The sequence below is a fragment of the Lithobates pipiens genome, unplaced genomic scaffold (genome assembly GCF_037356315.1).
Source record: "Lithobates pipiens isolate NorthernLeopardFrog02 unplaced genomic scaffold, aLitPip1_a1.2 Scaffold_18, whole genome shotgun sequence".
Taxonomy (NCBI): domain Eukaryota; kingdom Metazoa; phylum Chordata; class Amphibia; order Anura; family Ranidae; genus Lithobates; species Lithobates pipiens.
This window is the reverse complement of record NW_027507758.1, coordinates 435,791,100-435,814,630: the sequence shown is the minus strand read 5'-3', so window position 1 is coordinate 435,814,630 and position 23,531 is coordinate 435,791,100. Positions and strand designations below refer to the sequence as shown.

The window sequence follows — 23,531 nt, the reverse complement described above, 5'->3', positions numbered from 1 at the left end:
TGCTTTATTTTTGGATTGCGTTCAACAAGTGTATGAATGTGGTTGAAAGGACAGAGCTTTTTCACATGTTCAAGGACTAATTACAGCTGAAGATACAATTCTAGCAACTGAAAGTATAAACTTGTTTTAATGATATTACATTGTGTACATTAAGTGATCCATAGAGTAGAAATTTATGAACATAGGGCTGCTTTCACCCTGCTGTGCTTCTAAAACATGCTATGTGTTTGAAAAAAGAATGCATAGCACATTTTTAAATGTGCTGCATTTAAAATTTGTGTGACGCATAGCTCTATGCAGTGAATAGCTGATTGTTAAGGATGCCGTTGGGTGCCATCTTCAACTAGCCATACATTGATTGTTAAGGATGCCATCGGGTACAGACTCAGCTATTCACTGGCTGTTAAGAAGCCGCCACACGCAGCTACTAGTAAATAGCTACACATACAGTGACAGGTGGCTGTCCTAGATGATATTCAGTGTCATTACCAGTGTGGTGCTGAGACGTTGGTCTCTTGTGTTTTGGCTTCGAGTACTCGATGTGAGATGAGGAGGGTGGCGGAAGTGATGTGCCCGGCTGTCAGGGAAGGAGCTGTGGGGAGCAGACACGAGTCTATTATTGCTACTACCAGGCACTGTGGAGAGGGAAGGAGCCAGTAATACTGAGCGGGACAGCCGAACAGCTCAAGTGGCTCTGTAACTGTGAGGAGAAATGAGAGGTCGCTGGCTGGATCAATGCCCCTAAACATGAAGAGATTTAGCAATGAGAACCTGGGAGTAACCTTCATGGTTGAGACTTTGCAATATACAGTAGCTATCAGCTGGTTGTTATGGATGGCAGCAGGTGCTGGCTCCTTAACAACCAGCATATTTTTTAACCTCTCTCCACAGTGCGGACCTGAATTTCTGGGAGGCCGTCATATGACGGCCTCCCATTTGCATGTGCCCCCCCCTGCAGGGCGCGCGTGGCGTGCTCTGTGATCACCGAGTCACTGAGACTCGGGTGATCACAGATCCGAGTAAGGGGCCGATGTAGTGTGTAGGAGATTTTGTTACCAAAAAATACATTTGTATTTGAGGTCTGAACAATAAGATATCCAAAAGTTATTTGATATACAAATCATCATTTTTTTATTGATCTATTCATGATGTGGTCCTTTAAGTTTGTGGTAAGTGACTGGGAAAAATTTCAAGAGGGGAGGTACCCTTGTTACCTGTTGTAAGCTCCGGAAACGGACTTCCACTGTGTCCTGACGAAGCTCACATGATCATGTGAGCGAAATGCATCGACATCACTGTCTTGTGATCTGACTTTTCTCTCTATTCATATTGGCTTGTACCATCAACCATCCCACCCTGCTCTACACAGCTTGCACAGACTGCACAGAGTATATGAGGACTTCCTATGTGATGTCAGTCACATACTGTCACGGACATTAGCAGCTATCCTGGAGGTTCCTGTGAGGGGGGGTTGAGCAGTGGTTTGCCACCATTGTGTCGGGGAGGACTGAGCATTAGCGGGAGATCAGGTCAGACTGCTTTAGGGATGCTGTTCCCAACTCCATACGATAGCATAATTGCTGTGGCCACCACAGTGTGGACGCTTCTTCACCTGTGATCACTAGCTTGCAGTGGTTCACCATTTTCTCCTCCTCCACCCTCCTGTCTGCTTCCATTGCATGTGCTGCTGAACACACTTTTTACTCTGAGTCTGTGCCTGTCAGCGCTCACTACTACAGCCTATAGTCAATCCTTCCACATATATTGCCTAATTTTGCCTGATTTCAATTACTAGTGTGGTCTTTTTTTGCGATGGCATGCCAATTTTGCCCCTACAACTGGCCATGGCTGATCACTAATCAGTGTAGTTTAGACTTCAGTCAACACAGTTAGCTGTTTGGTGTGAGTGGGTTGAATGGGAGACTGGGTCTCCTTCTTTCATGAGTTCCTGACAACATTGTTACGAATGGTTTTATAATGGTGTGGTGAAGGTTGCAATTTTTTGTCATATTTGAATTTGTACTAATAAAAATAATACATTATTTAAACTTATACCACTGTGTGTTTCCTTTTGGAGCCACCTCTGTCTAGCTTTGGTGCCTTGGTACTTTAGTTTATTTCTTGTACTGATTCTTAATTCACAATTACTGTAATGCCTTTTATTTGCCTTTGAATTCAGCAGAAACTTCAAGGTGTTTAGAGGGAGGATGCATTAATCTGAAGTTTGGATATTCAGTATAACACTAGAGAAAGGGTGTATGCAGAACCCAAGGCATGCACCCATTTAAAACAGCTTCTTAACAGATCAGTCATATAAGTCACAAAAAGCATGGGCCCACATAACATGTGTCTGATTGTCACCTGCCATAGTTTTCTGTACAACATGAATTTTACTTACAAAACAATTGCTTAGTTTGCATTCCTCTTCAATTTCATCTGCACTGTCTTCATCGGAGACTTCCCCTTCCTCCACATCCTCTGCCAGGTCATATGGCAATTTCTTCCCCTGGAAAAAGAGTATAATGTACCATTTAGATGTGTTCAAATCATATGCTTTCAAATGGTTATATTACATTATTAAGAGCCCTTTCACACCGACGCACTTTCCAAGCACTTTGGAGCTAAAAAAAGCACCTGAAAAGCAAACAAATACATAATTCCATTAAAACCAATGGATGCTTTCATACTGGGGTGGTGTGTTGGTGTGTTGGTGATGAGGTTAAAAAACTGCTTCAAGCAGCATCTTTGGAGCATGTTTGGAGCTCTAAAAAAAAGCACCCTTTTCCATTGAAATTAATGGCAAGCGTCTCAAAGGCACTTGAAAAGCACCTCAAAATGGTTCTTGAAGCATTTTTTGAGTCACGTGACCTTCAAAAAAGTGCTCCGCTAATGCCTGTAAAGCACTGCGTAAGCATCTCAAAAGTGCTTTCCGTTTTATGGGCAGTTTTCAATTGCCTCAGGGTGAAAGGGCTCTAACTGAGGAAAGCAGTTTTTTAAAAGACATTTGGTTACAGTACAACACTGACTAAAGATGTATACAGCTCTGTACTGAGGCAGCACAAGTTAAGACATCTCTTCTCAAATCTTTTACTAATTTATTAAAGAAGTTGTTGCCTTATGAGTCTGCAACTAGTACCACTGCAGGGGGTACACAGTAAGGCTCAGGATTTAGGAGTCTATCTGCCTAATGAGAGAACAAGCTGACTCTAGTAAAAGGGCATGCTGATTTAACCTACAAACTGAAACTGTATGGGCATTTTACAATTATAGGGGAAAGCTCTGGTCTTCTTAGAATTTAAATGAATGCAATCCATCCATGCAGCACCCAGGACGATGGGAGGGAGTCTGCATTAGAAGTCTGATCTCTGAACCGATCAAATTTATTATTTAACACATTTTTTCTTTTTTTAATGTATTATTGATTTGCCCACTTGAGCAATAAGTAACAGCAAAATGACCAATTCATATGCATTCTGTAAAAGTAATTATTAAAAAAAATAACATTAGGCAACCAATATACATTTAGATTTAGAATTAATTGGGTTATTATCTATACCTTGTCTGTAGACTATCAAACAACCTAAAAAAATATTGGGTTTCATTCTTTTCTTGAGTATACTTTTATGTTCAGGCTGTTTGTGAATTGATTATCGCTACTGGGAAAACATCTGTTTCTTCTGTTTCCTATTCATGCTGCTGTATCTCTCCAGGAACAATATCTATTGTCTTCAAAGTAACACCTACTCTACAGTATAATTTGAAAATTACAAATATGCCAACCTTGTTTTTTCAGTATATGTTGTTAATAAATTAATCTATTCATAGGCAAGTAGGCAGCATGCTTTTCATAAAGAGCGGCAATCCACATTATTGTTTACCTTCACAAGTATCTTGCCCTTAAGGCTCTGGGGGCTTGGGAGTTTGTTTTCTCCAACTGGTACTGAAGATAAGTCAAGTTTATCTGCAAATATTTCTTTGAGGTATTGAGCAATTTTTCTTTGTTGCTGAATATTACAGTGGTTTTCAATGGACAAAATGACAGGGTACCTGAAATACAGAAAAGATGTTATCAACCATTTTAAATTTTTACTCTATAGAGACCCAGAATATGCAGCTTCATAGAGCCAAACATCAAAAAACTCATGTCCACCCTTGTCCCAATAGCACTAGGTGACTTTTGGGTCAAATAATCGATCCCCTCAGATTGAGCTCACCTTGTTGCATTATAAAAATGTCTCTATCTTCATGGAGATGAGGTTTAAGCCCAATTGAGGCCTCCCCTGGCCCCATAGAAAGACCTTAGCTAGCTATAAGCCATATACTAGCAGACTTTTTTTTTTCCTTTCATTTTTCATTTAAAAAATGTTTTATTTGGCTCCGTTTTTGATGACAAAATTTGAAGGAGCGGGATGGAAAGTATTTTCTCAAATAAAATGTATGTGGTTTTCATTTTGGAAAATACTGTTAAAAGAAAATTAAATTTTTAAGTACTTTCAAACAACATTCAACAAATCACCCCATATACTGAGAATTTTCCTATGAATGTTCGTACTAATAATCATTTGAAAATCCACCAGTGTTTCGACCAACTTTGGTCCCCATTTTTTCCTCTGAACAGATACTACCATCCCTAGGACATTACATTACTCCACATTATGTCTGCATTTTATATTTCATTCATAACATTTTGGAAACAAGTGCCTGCAGTGTCCCTAGTAGTCTTTTATGCATAATGCTGCAGAGAACATTCCTTAGCTTGCTTGCTTCGAAGTCTCAGAACCCATAAATAAAACACAATGATGTGCTTTAGCATTATAAAGTATTTTTTCTTTATTTTGAACAATTGTTATGGCCATGGTTATGGCATACCCATTGCTTCATAGTATACTGCAAATATCAGATAAGATGGCATCTAATATCTATGGAGACCTAACAATTTAATCTTGATCATATCTGCTTAGTCCCTTGTCACACAGTTGGAAAAATAAAAACATCTACCCTGATACACATCTGTCTTTCATGTCTATGTCTATGTTCCTTATAAAACTGGAAGCAGGAAATGAGCAGGATACCCAAACATTCTCTTTCCTGTTACTTTCTGCATTGTTAGTGTTGTATGTTTATTGTATACCCTACTGTAATAAGATATGGAATATGTTGCTAGGAGTATAGAACTGTCAAATGTCCAGGAGAAGTTTGAATTAAAACAGGTTTTATTGATGCACAAAACATTAAGGGACAACTTACTCATTTTTCACAAAGGCATATTTATTGATTGTCTCAACGACATCTTTAAAGGGAATTTTTGAGGTGAGTGTGTACCCATGGTGCACTACTGGCTCTCCATCTGGCCCATCCCAACAGTCAACTGTTGAAGAAATAACACAGGTAGTTAAGCAGGCTACAATATGGAAATATATTTAGCAATCAATATATCTAGTTTGTTCTACAAGTCACTCAGGTTATAGTGTATGTTTGTCCTAAGTTCAACTAGGGCAGCAACCCATTGAAACCAGTTCACCTTTCAGTAACCAAACTTCAGTAAACTGAAATCTGATTGGCTGCTGTACTTTAGCTTTGCTTATGTTTAATTCACAAAAATATATAAATTGTGCATCAATGTGCAATGGAATCATACAGCTAGACAGAGTTCACTGAAAGAACACTAGAGTGTTTTTTTTTTTCATCTGTACAAGCAAAGAAACGATCATCCATGTGACCCGAGCTAAGGAGACATAACAATAAAACATTGATGAAAGATATGTGCATAGGCTTAAAGGTTAAAGTTGTAGATTAGGACTGCAGGGTTGATTTACTAAAGGACAATTCAGCTGTTCACTTTGCTCTGGAAATTTCCCTTAACTTAGTGAATCTTGTGTAAATTCACTTTGCTAAGAATACCCAATCATGTGCAATGAAAAAAGGTGTATTTTCTCTGCATACTAAAGTCACATTCAAGAGCACAGCAGCATCTCAATACAGGTTCACTACAATATATTTAAAAATGTTACGCAACTTTTAAGACTAAAAGCCCAGGCTATAATTGTGGATTTCTAACTACGATATCCATAATGGCATATATGATACTTGATCATCACTGCCATTATTGATTGCCCTCATCGACTGCTGTGAATTATAAAGGTTTATTTGTGTTAATTATATTATATGCTACACAGCCTTATCACTACAGTGTCTTAATACCTGTTAATTGTCCTGCTTAAACACAAACAGATGAATTCCTTTATCTAACAGACTTACTACATTATATCAACAAGACAAATCAGCAGACTTCAATAGCATTTTGATAATTCACTAAAGGAGGATATCAATGTATAATGTTATTATCCCCTTGATTGATATGTATTTATAAAACGGTTTCTTCAACATACCTTCTATGCATCGACATCCGTCCTGTAATACCCAAGAATACATGTCTACCTTAGACTGAGACAGCAGCTGATCCCCTGTCAAGTATGTATTATGAGATGAGGCAATGTAATAGTGGCACAGTGGCTGCTCCATATCCTGGTAAATTTCACCATGCAATGGGTTAAATATATCACCTGTAGGACTTCTCATAAAGCTGGTAAAACCTGTGGGATAGTAAAGGATACCTATTACTCCTATTTTATTTATACTAGAAATGTAAATGCATTGGTATAAACAGATACGATTGTAAGGGTAGGGAGAGTCACCCTTTAAGCTTATGCTAGAAATATGTAAGGAGCTTCATGAGTTAAAAATGCATATTGCTTGCAAGTATATACAATGTTTGCTTTTTTGCAGACATCTGCAAATTTGTAGAACAGGATATTCTGTGGTTAGAGCTAGGAGCTAAAAGTTAGAGGAAGTAGGAAATATTCATAAGGTGTAACAAAATATGTGGTTTAATTATAGATGATTTCTTAAGGTAATTTATATAAATATATGTCTGTATGTCTGGAAGCCTTTTATCAGAAATCCCCTAAAAAAGTCTGCTTAATGTATGATGCACTATATGTCAATGCTGTGTGATTGGTGATATCTAAAAATGTCTTGTTTAATCCTGATTGGTTGACAATACAATGCTTGAACCACATAAGAATGGTAACGGGAAATAAAAAATGGTGTATTCAGAATCGAACCAGTCTAAGCGTTTGGTCCTTTTGAATAACCACACCAATCGATTGAAGAGAGTTTTCCAGTGAAAGTCCAGCTCGAGCTAAGGAGAGGCTAAAGAGGGGCGCGCCTAACAAAGATGACTCAACCAAATGAAGCCACCAGTCAGTGGAAAGGAGTGTAATGAGTATACATGGGTATAACTATCATGCTTTTCCACTGGTCTCAAGTCCTAAACTGAGCTCTATTAGCTACTGTTGTCCCACAGTTAACTCTACTAATAGTCACAAATTGAGAAATCTAAGAAAAATTCCTATACCAAGGTAAGACCCACCCGCAAAAAAGTTTAATGGACAGGTTTGCCTTCAAGTGCTTAGTGGAACTGGCCATTAAAGCAGCAAAAGTTGTAAAAATGTATTGCCTTGCAGTGTGTCACATAACAATTAGAATGTCAGCTATGATGATATTTTATAGGCCATAAAGGAGATTGTATCCCATAGTCTTATGGCCCATATACACGATCAGAAATTCTGCCAGCAAAAGTCGGATGTGAGCTTTTGGTCAGAAATTCCGACCGTGTGTCTGCTCCATCGGGCTTTTGTTGGCAGAATTCCAGCCAGCAAAAGATTGATAGCAGGTTTTCTATTGTTCAGTCGTAAAAATTTCAGATGGGAAATCCCTATCGTCTGTACAAATTCCGTCGCGCAAAATTCCTACGAATGCTCAAAAACAATTCGATGCATGCTCAGAAGCATTGCACTTCATTTTCTCGGCTCGTCATAGTGTTGTACGTCACCGCGTTCTTGACGGTCGAAAGTTCAGAGAACTTTTGTGTGACTGTGTGTATGCAAGCCAAGCTTGAGCGGAATTCTGTTGGAAAAAAAGTTTTTTCCGACGGAAAATCCGCTTGTGTGTACGGGGCACTAGTGTTTAAGAAAGTATGGCGTATTTGCAGTGACCAATTACGGGTTATCATTGCAGTATTCAAGGTGTGCACTTCTCTGTTTTTCTCTTGTTTGTCTTGTTCAGAAATCAACTGACTTAAAGTGTATCTATGTTCAAAATGTAAACTCATATAAAAACCTTTCCACATTTTATTCCAATTATTTCTAGCCTACTCCTATTATTCTAAACAGTAATTGTAGTTTGTAATTTTATTAAAGATCCCCACGCATTTACTTTTTTGAATTCTGTGACACACGTTTATACTGTGCCCTGTGAGTAGGCACTGCTGTGTCAAACATTTCACAGTCTGCCTTCTGAACTACAGAGATGTTGAGAGGGGTATCAGGAAGCAGAATCAGTACAGGAATCATTGTTTGCAGGCATGCAGGCAGCAAGGTACCATGGGGTATGTGATCCTTAGAAATTGAAAGTAAACAGCAGAGGAGAAGCTGAAAACATGCAGGGAACCCCAGAGGTTTTGCAAAGAGGTGGCAAGCAGAGATTTTAAGGAGATTTTCAAGTAAACGTATATTGGGTTGTCAAAAATAATTATTGTTTGTATTGTTACTACAATGGTAAACATATAAAAAAAAGTGCAAGCTGTGATCGTAGATCTCGTTTAAGAATCTCTGCTCTGATCATTAAAGCTTAATTTCTCCACAGTACCTGTAGCTACAGAGTGAGGGACACAGTAAGGTCTTGTCTTAAAGTTATTTTACTAATTGCTAAAAATATGTAAATATGTTTGTATCTCTATAATTTAGGTGATTATAGATGCCCTTTAAATTTGAACTTGTGATTTGGTTTTGGTTAGATTAACATAGAAAGGTTTTTCAGTGCCTGCATTGTTGGCTTCCATTACCAGTACTCAAATTATGTAAGCACTGTAACCCTTTTAACAAAAATGTAAAATATGATATATGCAATCAAAATACAATATTACAGAACCGAAAGTCAAGAGAGTTCAGTAAACACAGATCGGTATTGTTTATGTTAATAAAAAAGCATTGGTCACAATTAGCACAAACTTATGCACAAACCAAATGCCACAATTTGACACACGGTAGAATAGCAGAATGGAGCCTGTGACCTATTTTCCATATTTGTACTGATGGATACAGTGGAGAATGTTAAATAAAGTTAGTTTCAAAATTAGCATACCATCTGTGACCTTGTTTTTACAACCTTAGGGCTTCCGCAACTACTGTAGCATTCAAAGAAACTAAGACAATCATTTCCAATTCATTAGTTAATAAAAAGTTCCAGAACATTCAGCAGCAGCAAAATAAGCTTTAAATATCATGCTAACTTCATCTGCACAAGCTTCCCTGCAATAGTAGTGTGGTATATTGATCTTGCACATGATAACAAGTCAAAGGATCCCATTTACCACATTCCTGAAAGTGAAGATTTTCAGACCATAACCCAGCAGACAAAGCCACATAACCTGAACACTAAATAGTCACATTTGACCACATTAAGAAGATACACACATTTCATGTAGCATGGTTTGATGACAACTGTAGTTATCTTATTGCTAGGTTTAATATTTTGACCTGCTACAGTTTCATCCAGAAGAACTTATCTAAAATTAATCTAAACCCAATGTCAGGGAAAACGGGCTTTCCATGTAAGATCCCGGCGTGCACGCATGGGTACTAGCACTTTAAGACACACACCTGTCACTAATACTGAAGTCAGGCAGGCTATTTAAACAGGGCTCCTACAGAGGTTCATTGCTGTTTGGTCTGCAGCTTCTGTGTTGTATCCTGTTTCCTGTGTGACCTCTGAATCTAAACCAGCTTGTCGTTTCCTGTGATTGCCTGCTGCCTGTTCTGATCCCGGCTTCCCTTCGACTCTGATCCTGCCTGCTGATTCTGTCTGCTGATCTTCCGGTACTACTTGGCTTGTGACCTGACCACTCTTCTGCCTACCGTCTATGCCTGATCTGCCTGATTATTACTGACCCGGCCTGTCTGACCCTGCATCTCGTTCATCCAGCCTGCTTCAGCTCCCAGCCCTGCAAACCAGCATCTGGTCCTGCTCGTGTGAGTTCATCCACTACCTGCCTGCTGATCACCACTACTACAGGGACTATTGAACTGTTTACAGGCACTCATACCCCACCGTGCTCCTGTGGCTGCTGTATCAATACCAGTGGTCCGTGAGCCGGAGTTGTACGAGAGGCCTTCCTCTGCACGTCAGGCTCATGTCCCAGGTACGTAACAGTACCAAACAGCCATGTCTGAGCCTGCAAGAGGACCCTCTCCAGTGGATGAAATATGTCAGCACCTTGCTGCTCTTACACAGGCGGTTAAGTCGCTGCAGGAAGGATATGTGTGTCTGGAAGAGCGGGTACAGTCCCTGTCCACTCCAACAACTACAGCTCCTGCATCTGATCCTGCCTCCTCTACCACCCAAGCTGGGACTTCAGCCAGCCATACAGTAATGATGTTACCCCCTGAGCCCCGTGTACCTAATCCTGAGAGGTTTTCCGGTGATCGGAGTAAATTTAGAGCCTTCCGCAATGCCTGTCAGCTCTACTTTGCTCTCCAGCCACGGACTTTTTCCCTGGAAACCACCAAGGTGGGATTCATTATTTCCCTCCTCCAAGGGGAACCACAGTCTTGGGCCCACCGGCTGTTGGAAGAGAACAACGCACAACTAAACACCATGCAAATGTTCTTTGATGCAATGGCGCTGATTTATGATGACCCCCAACGCACCTCCACCGCTGAAGCCGCCCTTCATGCACTCCAGCAAGGCCGTAGAGCGGTCGAGGACTATGTCACTGACTTTAGACGCTGGAGTGCAGACACTAGCTGGAATGACGCAGCCCTGCGTCATCAATTTCGTTTGGGTCTCTCGGAAAGCCTGAAAGATGAGCTCGCTCGGGTCGGGGTGCCAAGCTCTCTGGAAGCCCTAATCACTCTGTCCATTCAGATTGACCGCCTCTGTCATGGTCGGTTCCGAGTTCCAGCGGCTCGTTGAAGACCTACCCACAGAATTGGTCCGTTGAACGCTAATAGGTCTTCCCGGGCGCGCGTTAGCGCGAACGGACGCACGCGGGTGCGAGCAGGTACGATCGGGCGCACGCGGGTACGCGAGATTGCGAACGTGCGCACGCGGGTGCGCGGGGTCACGGTCGGTTGCACGGTTTCACGTGGACGCGAACGGGCACGCCGTGCGACCGTTCTTGGCGCCCAGAGGGCTTCTTAAGAGATCCGTTCTAGTGGCTCGGTGCTGTCCTGTCTACAGCGTTCCTGTGAGTTACCTCTGCTAAACCTGATTGTTCCTGCCTCTGATCTACCCGGCCTGTTCCTGTTTACCCCTGCTTGCTGCCAGCCTTGACCTCGGACTTCCTGACTACGCTTCTGCCTTCTCCTCCGGTACCTCTACTGCCTGCCCGTTGACGACCCGGCCTGTGTTTGACCCTGCTGTTGCCTGCTTATCCAGTTTGTCTCCGTGACCGCTGCTGCCAGTTGCCTGCCTGCCAGCCGTTCCTGTGTGACTTCCTGCACCTGCTGCCAGCCGCTGACCGCTCTCCAGCTGTTCCAGTATCATCTGCCTGCACCCGCTGCTGCCTGCCACCAGCTCCAGGACCAAGCCTACCTACACGGACTTGGCACTTGTGCCCTCTGACCTCTAGAGTCCCTGTTCCCACTTTCAGGGGATCTCGAGCCAGAGGCTTACGAGAGGCCGCTCCCTACATTCCGGCTCCTTCCACCAGGTACGTGACAGTACAGGACAGCCATGTCCGAGCCCACGCAGGGAGCCTCTCCTATGGATGAACTTTGCCGCCACCTCGCAGGCCTCACCCAAGCAGTGAAGAGTCTACAAGAGGGCTATAGTCAGCTGGAGGAACGGGTCCAGGCCCTGTCTTCTTCTTCTTCTTCTACTGCTTCCGGAACTTCTGCTACTCCTGCTGTGGTAATGCTGCCACCCGAACCCAGGGTGCCCACACCCGAGAGATTCTCTGGCGATCGTGGGAAATTCCGGACTTTTCGCAACTCATGTGAACTGTTCTTTGCTCTACAGCCCAGGACCTTTTCCCTTGAAGCCACCAAGGTGGGCTATGTCATCTCGCTGCTAACCGGCGAACCACAGTCCTGGGCCCACCGCTTATTAGAGAAGAAGGATCCTTCCCTTGAAACCCTGGACTTCTTCTTTCAGGCCATGGCGCGGTTATATGAAGACCCACAACTGACCGCCACCGCCGAAGCAGCCCTGCACTCACTGCAGCAAGGTCGCCGACCTGTAAAGGACTATGTGTCGGAGTTCCGACGCTGGAGTTCCGACACAGACTGGAACAACGCAGCGTTGCGCTATCAGTTCCGCATGGGCCTATCGGAACCCTTGAAGGACGAGCTCGCCCGGGTGGGCATTCCAGAGACTCTAGAAGCCTTGGTGGAGCTAGCTATTCAGATTGACAGGCGGCTGAGGGAACGTCGCCTGGAGCGGTCCTCAACAACTCCTCGTCCGGTATGGATGCTTCCCCGGGTTCCCAGCTCTCCTCATCCTATCTCTCCCGCTGTCTCCACGACAAGTCAGGATCCCCCTGAGCCCATGCAGCTGGGCCTACTTAGGCCTTCCTTAACACCAGAGGAACGCCAACGTCGTCGGGAGGGAAATCTCTGCCTATACTGTGGAGGGTCTGGACATTTTGTGCGTAATTGCCCTGCCAAGCTCCGTAAGTGTCTCTCCGTATCTTCTGCCCTTACGTTAGACTGTCCTAGTACTACCTCCCATTTGACTGTGTCCGTTTCCTTGCAGCTACCAGGAGGGAACGTCCAGACCAACGCTATTATTGACTCGGGAGCTTGCAGCGGCTTTATGGACTTAACGTTTGCCTCTAGATATAACATCCCTCTCCGGCCCAGGGCAAGGGGACTTTCTATACATCTGGCCGATGGCTCTACTCTTAAGTCCGGTCCTGTAACCCAAGAGACTCAGCCCTTATTAACCACCATTGCCGGAAACCACCAAGAACTGCTCTGTCTGGATGTTATTACCTCCCCTCTCTTCCCTATCATTCTTGGCATGCCCTGGCTAAGGGCACATAACCCCCTTATTGACTGGTCCACCGGGGAGTTAAGATTCCTCTCACCCTACTGTCTCCAGCACTGCTTGTCAGGAACCGACCAGGCTCCCCCTTCGTTGCTCTGCCTGGAAGTTGACGCAGAAACCCGCCAAGCTGTACCACCTGCCTACCATGATTACCTGGATGTGTTTAGCAAGAAGGGCGCTGAGACCTTACCCCCTCACAGGCCATACGATTGTCCTATTGAATTACTTCCAGGGGCAGAAATCCCTTTTGGAAGAATTTTTCCATTATCAGAGACTGAGCTGGTGACCTTGAAGTCCTACCTGGATGACAATCTCAGGAAGGGATTCATACGTCCCTCTACTTCACCGGCGGGAGCGGGAATCTTTTTCGTGGAAAAAAAAGACCAGACTCTGCGCCCCTGCGTTGACTACCGGGCCCTTAACAAGATAACCATAAAGAACCGTTATCCCCTACCACTTGTGCCGGAACTCTTCCAGAGACTGGGGTCAGCAGCAGTGTTTTCGAAGCTGGATCTCCGGGGGGCCTACAATCTGGTTCGCATCTGTGACGGTGACGAGTGGAAGACTGCCTTCCGTACTCGTTTCGGGCATTTTGAGTACCTAGTCATGCCCTTTGGTTTATGCAACGCTCCCGCCACATTTCAGCATTTCATTAACGACATCTTCAGGGACTACCTAGACCTGTTTGTCATCACTTATCTGGACGACATCCTGATCTTCTCCTCCTCCCTGGCAGAACACCGGGGGCACGTCAGGAAAGTAGTACTAACCTGACTCCGACTTCACGGGCTATATGCCAAACCGGAGAAATGTACCTTCGAACAACGGAGTATCCAATTCCTGGGGCTGGTAATTTCTGTAGATGGCATCGAGATGGACCTTCAGAAGATCTCCGCTATCCGTGATTGGCCCGCTCCTACTGACAAAAAAGGGGTCCAGCGTTTCGTTGGATTCGCAAATTTCTATAGGAAATTTATTAGAGGATTCTCTACTATTATAGCCCCCATCACAAGACTGACCAGGCAGGGTCTGAAGTTTCAATGGTCCCCAGAGGCTCAGGAAGCCTTCTCTACTCTGAAAAGCTTGTTTGTGTCGGCCTCTATTCTCAAGCACCCTGACCCGACCCGGCTTTATATCCTAGAGGTCGATGCCTCTGAGATTGCGGTTGGGGCGATTTTCTCCCAGAGACATGGGCTTAGGGCCCGTCTGCACCCAGTCGCTTTCTTTTCCCGCAAGCTATCCGAAGCAGAGGCGAATTATGACGTCGAAGATCGGGAGCTATTGGCCATTAAAGTGGCCCTTGAGGAATGGCGCTATCTGCTGGAGGGGGCCACACATCCAATCCTCATTTACACAGATCACAGAAATCTGGAATATTTGAAGTCCGCCAAGAGGTTGAAGCCACGTCAGGCCAGATGGGCTCTTTTCTTTTCCCGGTTTTCGTTTCACATAACTTATCGCCCGGGTTCCAAGAATACCAAACCGGACGCCCTGTCCCGAATGTTCAGCGAGCCAGAGGCCTCTCCACATCCAGATACCATCCTGACCTCAGGGAACTTTCTTCTTCTTCAGACAGATTTGCTGTCCCTGATCAAGCAAGTCTCCGCTGGTGCCACTCCTCCACCTAACATCACACTTCTGGCCCAAGACGAACTTCTCTGGTATGAAGGCAACATTTTTGTTCCCCAGGAGGCTCGGGTGCCAGTCCTCAGTGCATGCCATGATCACCCGCTGGCCGGCCATTTCGGTGCCCTCAAGACCACGAGTTGGTCCAGCGCACCTTTTGGTGGCCCCAGTTGAGATCTGATTGTAAAAGATACGTGGAGGCATGTGTCATTTGCATCCGAAACAAAAGCAGCAAGTCCAGGGCCTGGGGTCTGATGAAACCATTACCTGTTCCAGAGAGGCCTTGGCGGATGATATCAATGGATTTTATCGTGGAGCTTCCTCCATCAGAAGGCTATTCCACGATCTTCGTGGTAGTGGATAGGCTAACCAAAATGGCCCACTTCTTGCCAATAAAGGGCACCCCCTCCGCTGCAGAAACCGCTGAGGTTTTTATTAAAGAAATCGTGAGGCTACATGGTGTTCCCGCAAACATTATTTCTGATCGGGGTGTGCAATTCACGTCTAAATTCTGGAGAGCACTCTGCAGGGCCTTGAAAATTGATCTTTGTCTCTCGTCTGCTTACCACCCACAGACCAATGGGCAAACAGAACGGACGAACCAGACGCTGGAGCAGTACCTGCGCTGCTTCTCGTCCTTTTCTCAGGACAACTGGGCTTCCTTGCTCCCATTAGCAGAGTTCGCTTATAATAACTCCATCCACTCTGCCACAAGTCAGTCTCCGTTCTTCGCCAATTACGGCTTCCACCCCTCTTTCTTGTCCCAAGACCTGCCTGAAAGCCCGGTACCAGCAGTCCAGGAGAATATCGACTTCTTCAGTTCCAACAACAAACTACTGCAGGAGACCATGGCAAGGACCCAAAAACGTAATAAAGAAGTCTTTGACAGGAGGAGAAGGGGGGAGCTTGAACTTAAGGTTGGGGACCAGGTTTGGCTCTCCACGCTGAATTTAAAGATGGCCTGTCCTACTAAGAAATTGGGACCAAGGTTTGTGGGTCCCTTCCCAATTGTAAAGAAGATAAACGACGTAGCATTTGAACTGAAACTGCCAGAATCATTCCGGATTCACCCCGTATTTCATGTAGCGCTACTCAAACCAGCCATCCCGGATCCCTTTGACAGCCGGAGGATTGTCCCACCTGAACCTGTAATCATCGACGGTGAAGTCGAGTACAAGGTGGAATCTATCTTGGATTGTAGGCGTAGACGGAATCAAGTTCAATTCCTGGTGAAGTGGAAAGGGTACGGACCTGAAGAGAATTCTTGGGAACCTGAGTCCAACATCCATGCCAGGAGACTGATTCTTGCCTTTAAAAGGGCCCATCCTAGTAAAATGGCTCAATTGGGCATCCGGAGGCTGCCCCTTGGGGGGGGGGGCAATGTCATGGTCGGTTCCGAGTTCCAGCGGCTCGTGGAAGACCTACCCACAGAATTGGTCCGTTGAGCGCTAATAGGTCTTCCTGGGTGCGCGTTAGCGCGAACGGACGCACGCGGGTGCGAGCAGGTACGATCGGGCGCACGCGGGTACGCGAGATTGCGAACGTGCGCACGCGGGTGCGCGGGGTCACGGTCGGTTGCACGGTTTCACGTGGACGCGAACGGGCACGCCGTGCGACCGTTCTTGGCGCCCAGAGGGCTTCTTAAGAGATCCGTTCTAGTGGCTCGGTGCTGTCCTGTCTACAGCGTTCCTGTGAGTTACCTCTGCTAAACCTAATTGTTCCTGCCTCTGATCTACCCGGCCTGTTCCTGTTTACCCCTGCTTGCTGCCAGCCTTGACCTCGGACTTCCTGACTACGCTTCTGCCTTCTCCTCCGGTACCTCTACTGCCTGCCCGTTGACGACCCGGCCTGTGTTTGACCCTGCTGTTGCCTGCTTATCCAGTTTGTCTCCGTGACCGCTGCTGCCAGTTGCCCGCCTGCCAGCCGTTCCTGTGTGACTTCCTGCACCTGCTGCCAGCCGCTGACCGCTCTCCAGCTGTTCCAGTATCATCTGCCTGCACCCGCTGCTGCCTGCCACCAGCTCCAGGACCAAGCCTACCTACACGGACTTGGCACTTGTGCCCTCTGACCTCTAGAGTCCCTGTTCCCACTTTCAGGGGATCTCGAGCCAGAGGCTTACGAGAGGCCGCTCCCTGCACTCCGGGCTCCTTCCACCAGGTACGTGACAGCCTCCTACGAGAGCGCAGGTCTGAAAGAACCACACAGCACTTCCGTCCAGCCTGGATGTTACCTAAGGTCCCTGCTCCTCCTAATCCAACTCCTGGAAACTCTGCTTTGCCCACTCCAGAGGCGCCTGAACCCATGCAATTGGGCATGATTCGTTCTTCATTGACTCCAGAAGAACGCCAACGCCTAAGAGTAAATAACCTCTGCCTGTACTGTGGAGAAGCCGGTCACTTTGTACGTACCTGTCCTGCCAAGCTGCGTAAGTGTCTTTCCCTTTCTTCACTCAACCGGTCACCCCTGCCCGCCTTATCTGCCAGCTCAGCTCATATCTCTCTGCCTGTTTCCTTACAGCTTTCGGGAAGAACCGTATCAGTGACCGCTATTATTGATTTGGGAGCATGTAGCTGTTTCATCGACCAGTCCTTTGCAGCTCAGCAACACATTCCTCTACAAACCACAGGACAGGGACTCACTGTATTTCTGGCCGATGGGTCTCGCATTAAATCTGGACTGGTAACCAAGGAGACCCCACCGATGCTGACCATCTCCTCCACCAACCATCGAGAGCTGCTGCGTTTAGACGCAATCTCTTCACCCTTGTATCCCGTCATCCTGGGTCTGCCCTGGCTACAGGCCCACAATCCACAGATAGACTGGGAATCCGGAAGTGTCAAGTTCCAGTCAGCATATTGTCAGAGACACTGTTTGGAAACTTCACCACCATCACCTGCTACCCTGCTGTGTATGGACGCAGACCCTGAATTATGTCGGGTAGTTCCAGATTCTTACCACGAATACCTGGACGTTTTCAGCAAACGAGGAGCAGACACTCTTCCTCCACACAGACCTTATGACTGCCCTATTGAGCTCCTACCCGGGGCCGAGATTCCATTTGGGCGCATCTTTCCTTTATCTGAACGGGAATCAGGAGTTTTGAAGGACTATATTGATGAGAATCTGCAGAAAGGATTCATCCGTCCCTCTACCTCACCGGCTGGTGCTGGTATATTTTTTGTAGAAAAGAAGGATCATTCCCTGAGACCATGTGTGGACTATCGTGACCTAAATAAAATTACAGTGAAGAATCGTTATCCCCTTCCTCTAGTTCCTGAACTGTTCCAAAGACTCAAATCAGCAAGTATCTTTACCAAGCTGGATTTAAGAGGGGCCTATAACCTGGTTCATATACGAGAAGGGGATGAATGGAAAACTGCCTTCCGTACCCGATTTGGACACTTTGAATATCTGGTTATGCCCTTTTGCCTTTGTAATGCCCCTGCCACCTTTTAGTACTTCATTAACGATATTTTCAAAGACTTTCTGGATATTTTCGTGGTTGTCTACCTTGATGACATTTTGATATTCTCCGTATCACTAGAGGAGCACCGAGGACATGTTAAAAGTGTATTGTGCCGGCTCCGCAAGTATGGACTTTATGCCAAAGCCGAGAAATGCGACTTTGAGCAGCAGAGCATCCAGTTCTTAGGTTTGATCATATCGACCGAAGGAATCAAGATGGACCCACAGAAAGTCTCAGCGATACTAGATTGGCCAGCCCCCACAGACAAGAAGGGAATACAACGCTTTGTGGGCTTTGCCAATTTTTATCGCAAGTTTATCGAGAACTTTTCCGCTATCATTCACCCTATTACACAGCTGACCAAACAAGGTATCCGTTTTTTCTGTTGGACTTCTGAGGCTCAAGCTGCTTTTGAAACTTTGAAGAGACGGTATACCATTGCTCCTGTCTTAAGTCACCCAGACTCTACCTTGCCCAATATTGTGGAGGTGGATGCTTCAGAAAGTGCAGTTGGGGCCATTCTATCACAACGTCAAGGCCTCAAAGAAGTGATCCATCCAGTGGCATTCTTTTCACGCAAACTCACGTCAGCTGAAAGAAATTACGATGTAGGTGATTGGGAACTTCTGGCGATCAAAGCTGCATTGGAGGAATGGAGGTACTTGCTGGAGGGAGCGGCCCATCCAATTCTGATCTACACGGATCATAAGAATCTTGAATATCTGCGATCCGCTAAACGCCTCAAACCACGCCGAGCTCGTTGGGCACTCTTTTTTCAAGATTCTCATTCCATATTACGTACAGGCCCGGATAAAAGAACACTAAGCCTGATGCGTTGTCGCGCATGTTCGAAGATCCAAGAGACATCCTAATACCAGACACCATCTTACCAGCTGGAAACTTCCTATTATTACACACTGACCTTTTGTCTCAGTTACAGCAAGCTTCTGCAGAGACACCCAGTCCTCCAGGGGTCACACTACAAGCAAAGAATGGGCTATTATGGAGGGGTAAGCAGATTTTTGTACCTAAAGAGGTTCGAGCAATGATCTTGGGGGTTTGTCATGACCACCCTTTGGCAGGCCATTTTGGGGTTCATAAGACTGTCCAACTTGTACAACGCTCATTTTGGTGGCCAGGATTGGAGAAAGACTGCGGAGCTTATGTAAATGCATGCACCACCTGCATCCGGAGTAAAAGTTCCCGTAACAAAGCTTGGGGATTACTCAGACCTCTGCCTATACCTGACAGACAGTGGCAGATGATTGCTATGAATTTTATAGTTGAACTTCCACCATCTGAAGAATGTAGTGCTATCTTTGTGGTAGTAGATCGATTATCAAAGATGGCTCATTTCATTCCTCTAAAGGCTACCCCATCGGCTTCAGAAACTGCTCGGGTGTTTATAAAAGAAATTGTCAGACTCCATGGAGTCCCAGCAAATATTGTGTCCGATTGCCGTGTCCAGTTCACATCCAGATTTTGGAGGGCCTTGTGCGAGATCCTACAGATTGAACTCTCATTCTCTTCTGCTTACCACCCACAAACGAATGGGCAGACGGAGATGACTAATCAAACCCTAGAGCAATACATCCGTTGTTTTACTTCTTTTGTCCAGGATGATTGGGTATCATTATTACCCCTGGCGGAATTTGCCTATAATAATGCCAACCATTCTGCCACTAAGCAATCTCCGTTCTTTGCTAATTATGGATTCCATCCCACCTTCTTACCTAATCTTGTTGCAGAATCTTCCGTTCCAGCTGTCCAGGATACTCTGGACTTTTTCTCATAATAATATGTTGTTACAGGAAACCATCGCGAAAGCACAGGAAGACAGCAAGAAATCATTTGACAAGAAAAGAAGGGGGGAACTGACCTTGCAACCAGGAGATCAAGTATGGCTTTCAACAATGAATTTGAAGATGCTATGTCCTTCAAGGAAGCTGGCACCAAGGTTCGTAGGACCATTTCCGGTAAGGAGAAAAATTAATGATGTTTCTTTTGAATTAACTTTACCTGAGTCTTTTAAAATCCACCCAGTGTTTCATGTATCCTTGCTGAAGCCTGTTGTGCCAGATCCATTTCCTGATCATAGACCATGTCCTCCCGCACCTTTTATTATTGATGGGGATGAAGAATTTGAGGTTGAGGCTGTTTTAGACTGCAGGAGAAGAAGGGGTCAGACGCAATATTTAATCAAGTGGAAGGGTTATGGTCCAGAGGAGAATTCCTGGGAACCTGCACGAAATGTACATGCCACAGACTTAATCCGTGCCTTCTTCCGCAGGAACCCGCAAAAGAGGAACCAGTTGGGCACCCGGAGGTTGCCCGTAGGGAGGGGGCAATGTCAGGGAAGACGGGCTTTCCATGTAAGATCCCGGCGTGCACGCATGGGTACTAGCACTTTAAGACACACACCTGTCACTAATACTGAAGTCAGGCGGGCTATTTAAACAGGGCTCCTACAGAGGTTCATTGCTGTTTGGTCTGCAGCTTCTGTGTTGTATCCTGTTTCCTGTGTGACCTCTGAATCTGATCCAGCTTGTCGTTTCCTGTGATTGCCTGCTGCCTGTTCTGATCCCGGCTTCCCTTTGACTCTGATCCTGCCTGCTGATTCTGTCTGCTGATCTTCCGGTACTACTTGGCTTGTGACCTGACCACTCTTCTGCCTACCGTCTATGCCTGATCTGCCTGATTATTACCGACCCGGCCTGTCTGACCCTGCATCTCGTTCATCCAGCCTGCTTCAGCTCCCAGCCCTGCAAACCAGCATCTGGTCCTGCTCGTGTGAGTTCATCCACTACCTGCCTGCTGATCACCACTACTACAGGGACTATTGAACTGTTTACAGGCACTCATACCCCACCGTGCTCCTGTGGCTGCTGTATCAATACCAGTGGTCCGTGAGCCGGAGTTGTACGAGAGGCCTTCCTCTGCACGTCAGGCTCATATCCCAGGTACGTAACACCCAAGAACAACAGTTGATAGTATTGCAGCTTACTGGTCCTTTGATATGGTGGCCAATTATTCTTCCTTGTTCCACGCTTATTGTTTCTTTATTTTAACATGGTAATCATAACACCTCTTTCTCTTCTCCATAACTTCCTGGGTTCCCTGCATGCTTTGCAGCTTCTCTTTAATTTCTTAGGACTACATATCCCATTATGCCTTGCTGCCTACAAGCTGTGATTCCTGTACTAACTCTGTCTCCTTAAACTCTTCTTCTCAGCACCTCTCTAGTTAAGAAGGCATGCTCTGTGAAATGTGTGACACAGAAGTGCTACCCACAGGACATAGTGAACACATGTCACAAAATTCAAGGAAGTAAATGTGTGGGAATCTTCACAAAGTAAGATTGCAAACATCAAGATAATTTAGAGTGGAGTAGGCTAGAAATAATTGAAATACAATGTGGAAATGAATATTGAATTTTACATTTTGACCATAGATATGTCACTAAAGTGACTTTACATGTATCCCATGCAGATATGGCGCCATTAATGAAAGCGTGTTTGTTAGAAATGAACAGGGAAAATACCTTTTCTGACACTGCAGCCGAGTGATCACATGATTCCCCGGTGCTAGCCAGCCTCGATCTTTGCAGAGAAGTGGGAGGGGCCGAGAATTCCTCTCTGCTGGCCGGCTGATCTCACACGTTAATCTCCGTCCCTATCTGCATGGTATTCATTTCCTATGTGCTGCAATTTGCAGCTGATTTCATGATAACAGGGAGGGAGGGGAGAGCACAGCTGTAGATGACGGAGGCAAAAACTGACTCCAGTGTCAGGGTTCAGCAGCCCTGATATTTCAGAGTCGGCATACAGGGGGAAGGTAGAAACTGTCAGGATCAGCCAGGTATTACAGGTGATATGGGGGGCCAAATAAAACAGCACAAGCATTGTGCTGCATAACATACGTTAAAAGAAAGGTAAGGGGTTGTACCCCCTTTTAGAGTTACCTAGGTGGATGCAGCATCGGTTCGATGCTGCATCTGTCCCCCACCACCTCTGCACCGATGGCTCGTTTCTCACAGATCCACGTTCAGAGAGCTGCTGACTATCAATCAGCAGCTCTCCTCTCTGCTCCTCCATGCTCACTGGAGCGTAGCTGTGGAGGGGCGGGGAGCAGCCAGTGAGCAGGCATCAGTCCAGGCACCTGGCGGATCCAGACTTTATTGTCGTGATGCTGCGGTGCCTGGACTGATTCCACCGACATCAGCAGAGAGCAGACTTCAGCCCACTCTCTCCTGAAAATGGGTCACAGGAGTGCAAATCGAATTGCACTCCTGTGATCTATAGGAGAAGCCCAGCCAAACGAGCTCAGGCTGGACTTCTCCTTTAAGGGAACAGGATTTTTTTTTTGGGTTAACAATCGCTTTAACAGACCAAAAAGGAGCAAATAAGAGAAATGTATTGTTAGAGTTTACATACATAGTCTTACACAACTCTAGACTTTTGTTAAAAGTTCTCTATACTTGTGTTGCCATCAGCCACAGCCATTAGGGGTAGTTTGGGGAGGTTTCAATTTGCCTGTTCTGGATCAAACTGCAACTTAAAGTGATTGTAAAGTCTCTTTTTTTTAAGTTAAAAATAACAAACATGTTATACTTACCTGCTCTGTGTAGTGGTTTTGCACAGGGCAGCCCCAATCCTCCTCTTCTAGCATCCCTCTTTGGCTCTCCTGGACCCTCCCTCCTGTTGAGTTCCCCCACAGCAAGAAGCTTGCTATGGGGCAATCCAAGCCGAGCCACAGCTCCCTGCGTCCATTCAGACACAGAGCTGTGACCCGGCCCGCCCCCTTTCTTTCCTCATTAGCTGACTGACTTTGATTGACAAAAGCAGGAGCCAATGGCGCAGTACTGCTGTCTCAGCCAATGAGAAGGAGAGTCCCAAGCAGCCAAGAAACTGTTGCAACATTGCTAGATCTAGATGGGGCTCAGGTAAGTATTAGGGGGGCTGCTGCACACAGAATGCATTAAGATAAAAAAAAACGTCTGCCTTTACAATCACTTTAAGTGCAAGTAAGTGGGGTGATATTAATACATAGGCCACTATCTAGTGGCGTGGTTCCATGTGAAGATCCAGGTGTGAATTTTTTTGGAACTGTGCTCTTTTATTAATAAAGAGATGTGTAACAGTTATCTTTTAGAGGCATGATCTCTAATGCTCAGCTATGGAAAAATGTGACATGGTTACTACATATTGTATATAGGTATGTCCAAAATAATTTCACATGCTGACAAAATGGTTCAACATACAAAATTGAATAGTTCCTGTTTGAATTTATTCTACTACATCTGTAACTATGGGCTACAGACAAACCTTTT

General features: G+C 45.4%; 1 protein-coding gene across 6 annotated transcripts in view; it reads right to left on the bottom strand.

The window, feature by feature from the left end:
• The window catches only part of PLCH1 (phospholipase C eta 1), a 400,513-nt gene that overhangs the window by 90,853 nt on the left and 286,129 nt on the right, over window positions 1–23,531 (bottom strand). For all 6 annotated transcript variants that reach the window (XM_077488115.1, XM_077488116.1, XM_077488114.1 and 3 more), the window contains 4 exons: window positions 6,390–6,593; window positions 5,248–5,368; window positions 3,879–4,047; window positions 2,399–2,506 (listed from right to left, as the gene is read on the bottom strand). In XM_077488115.1, coding sequence (XP_077344241.1) covers window positions 2,399–2,506; window positions 3,879–4,047; window positions 5,248–5,368; window positions 6,390–6,593 — 602 coding nt within the window. The remainder of the gene's footprint in view (window positions 1–2,398; window positions 2,507–3,878; window positions 4,048–5,247; window positions 5,369–6,389; window positions 6,594–23,531) is intronic.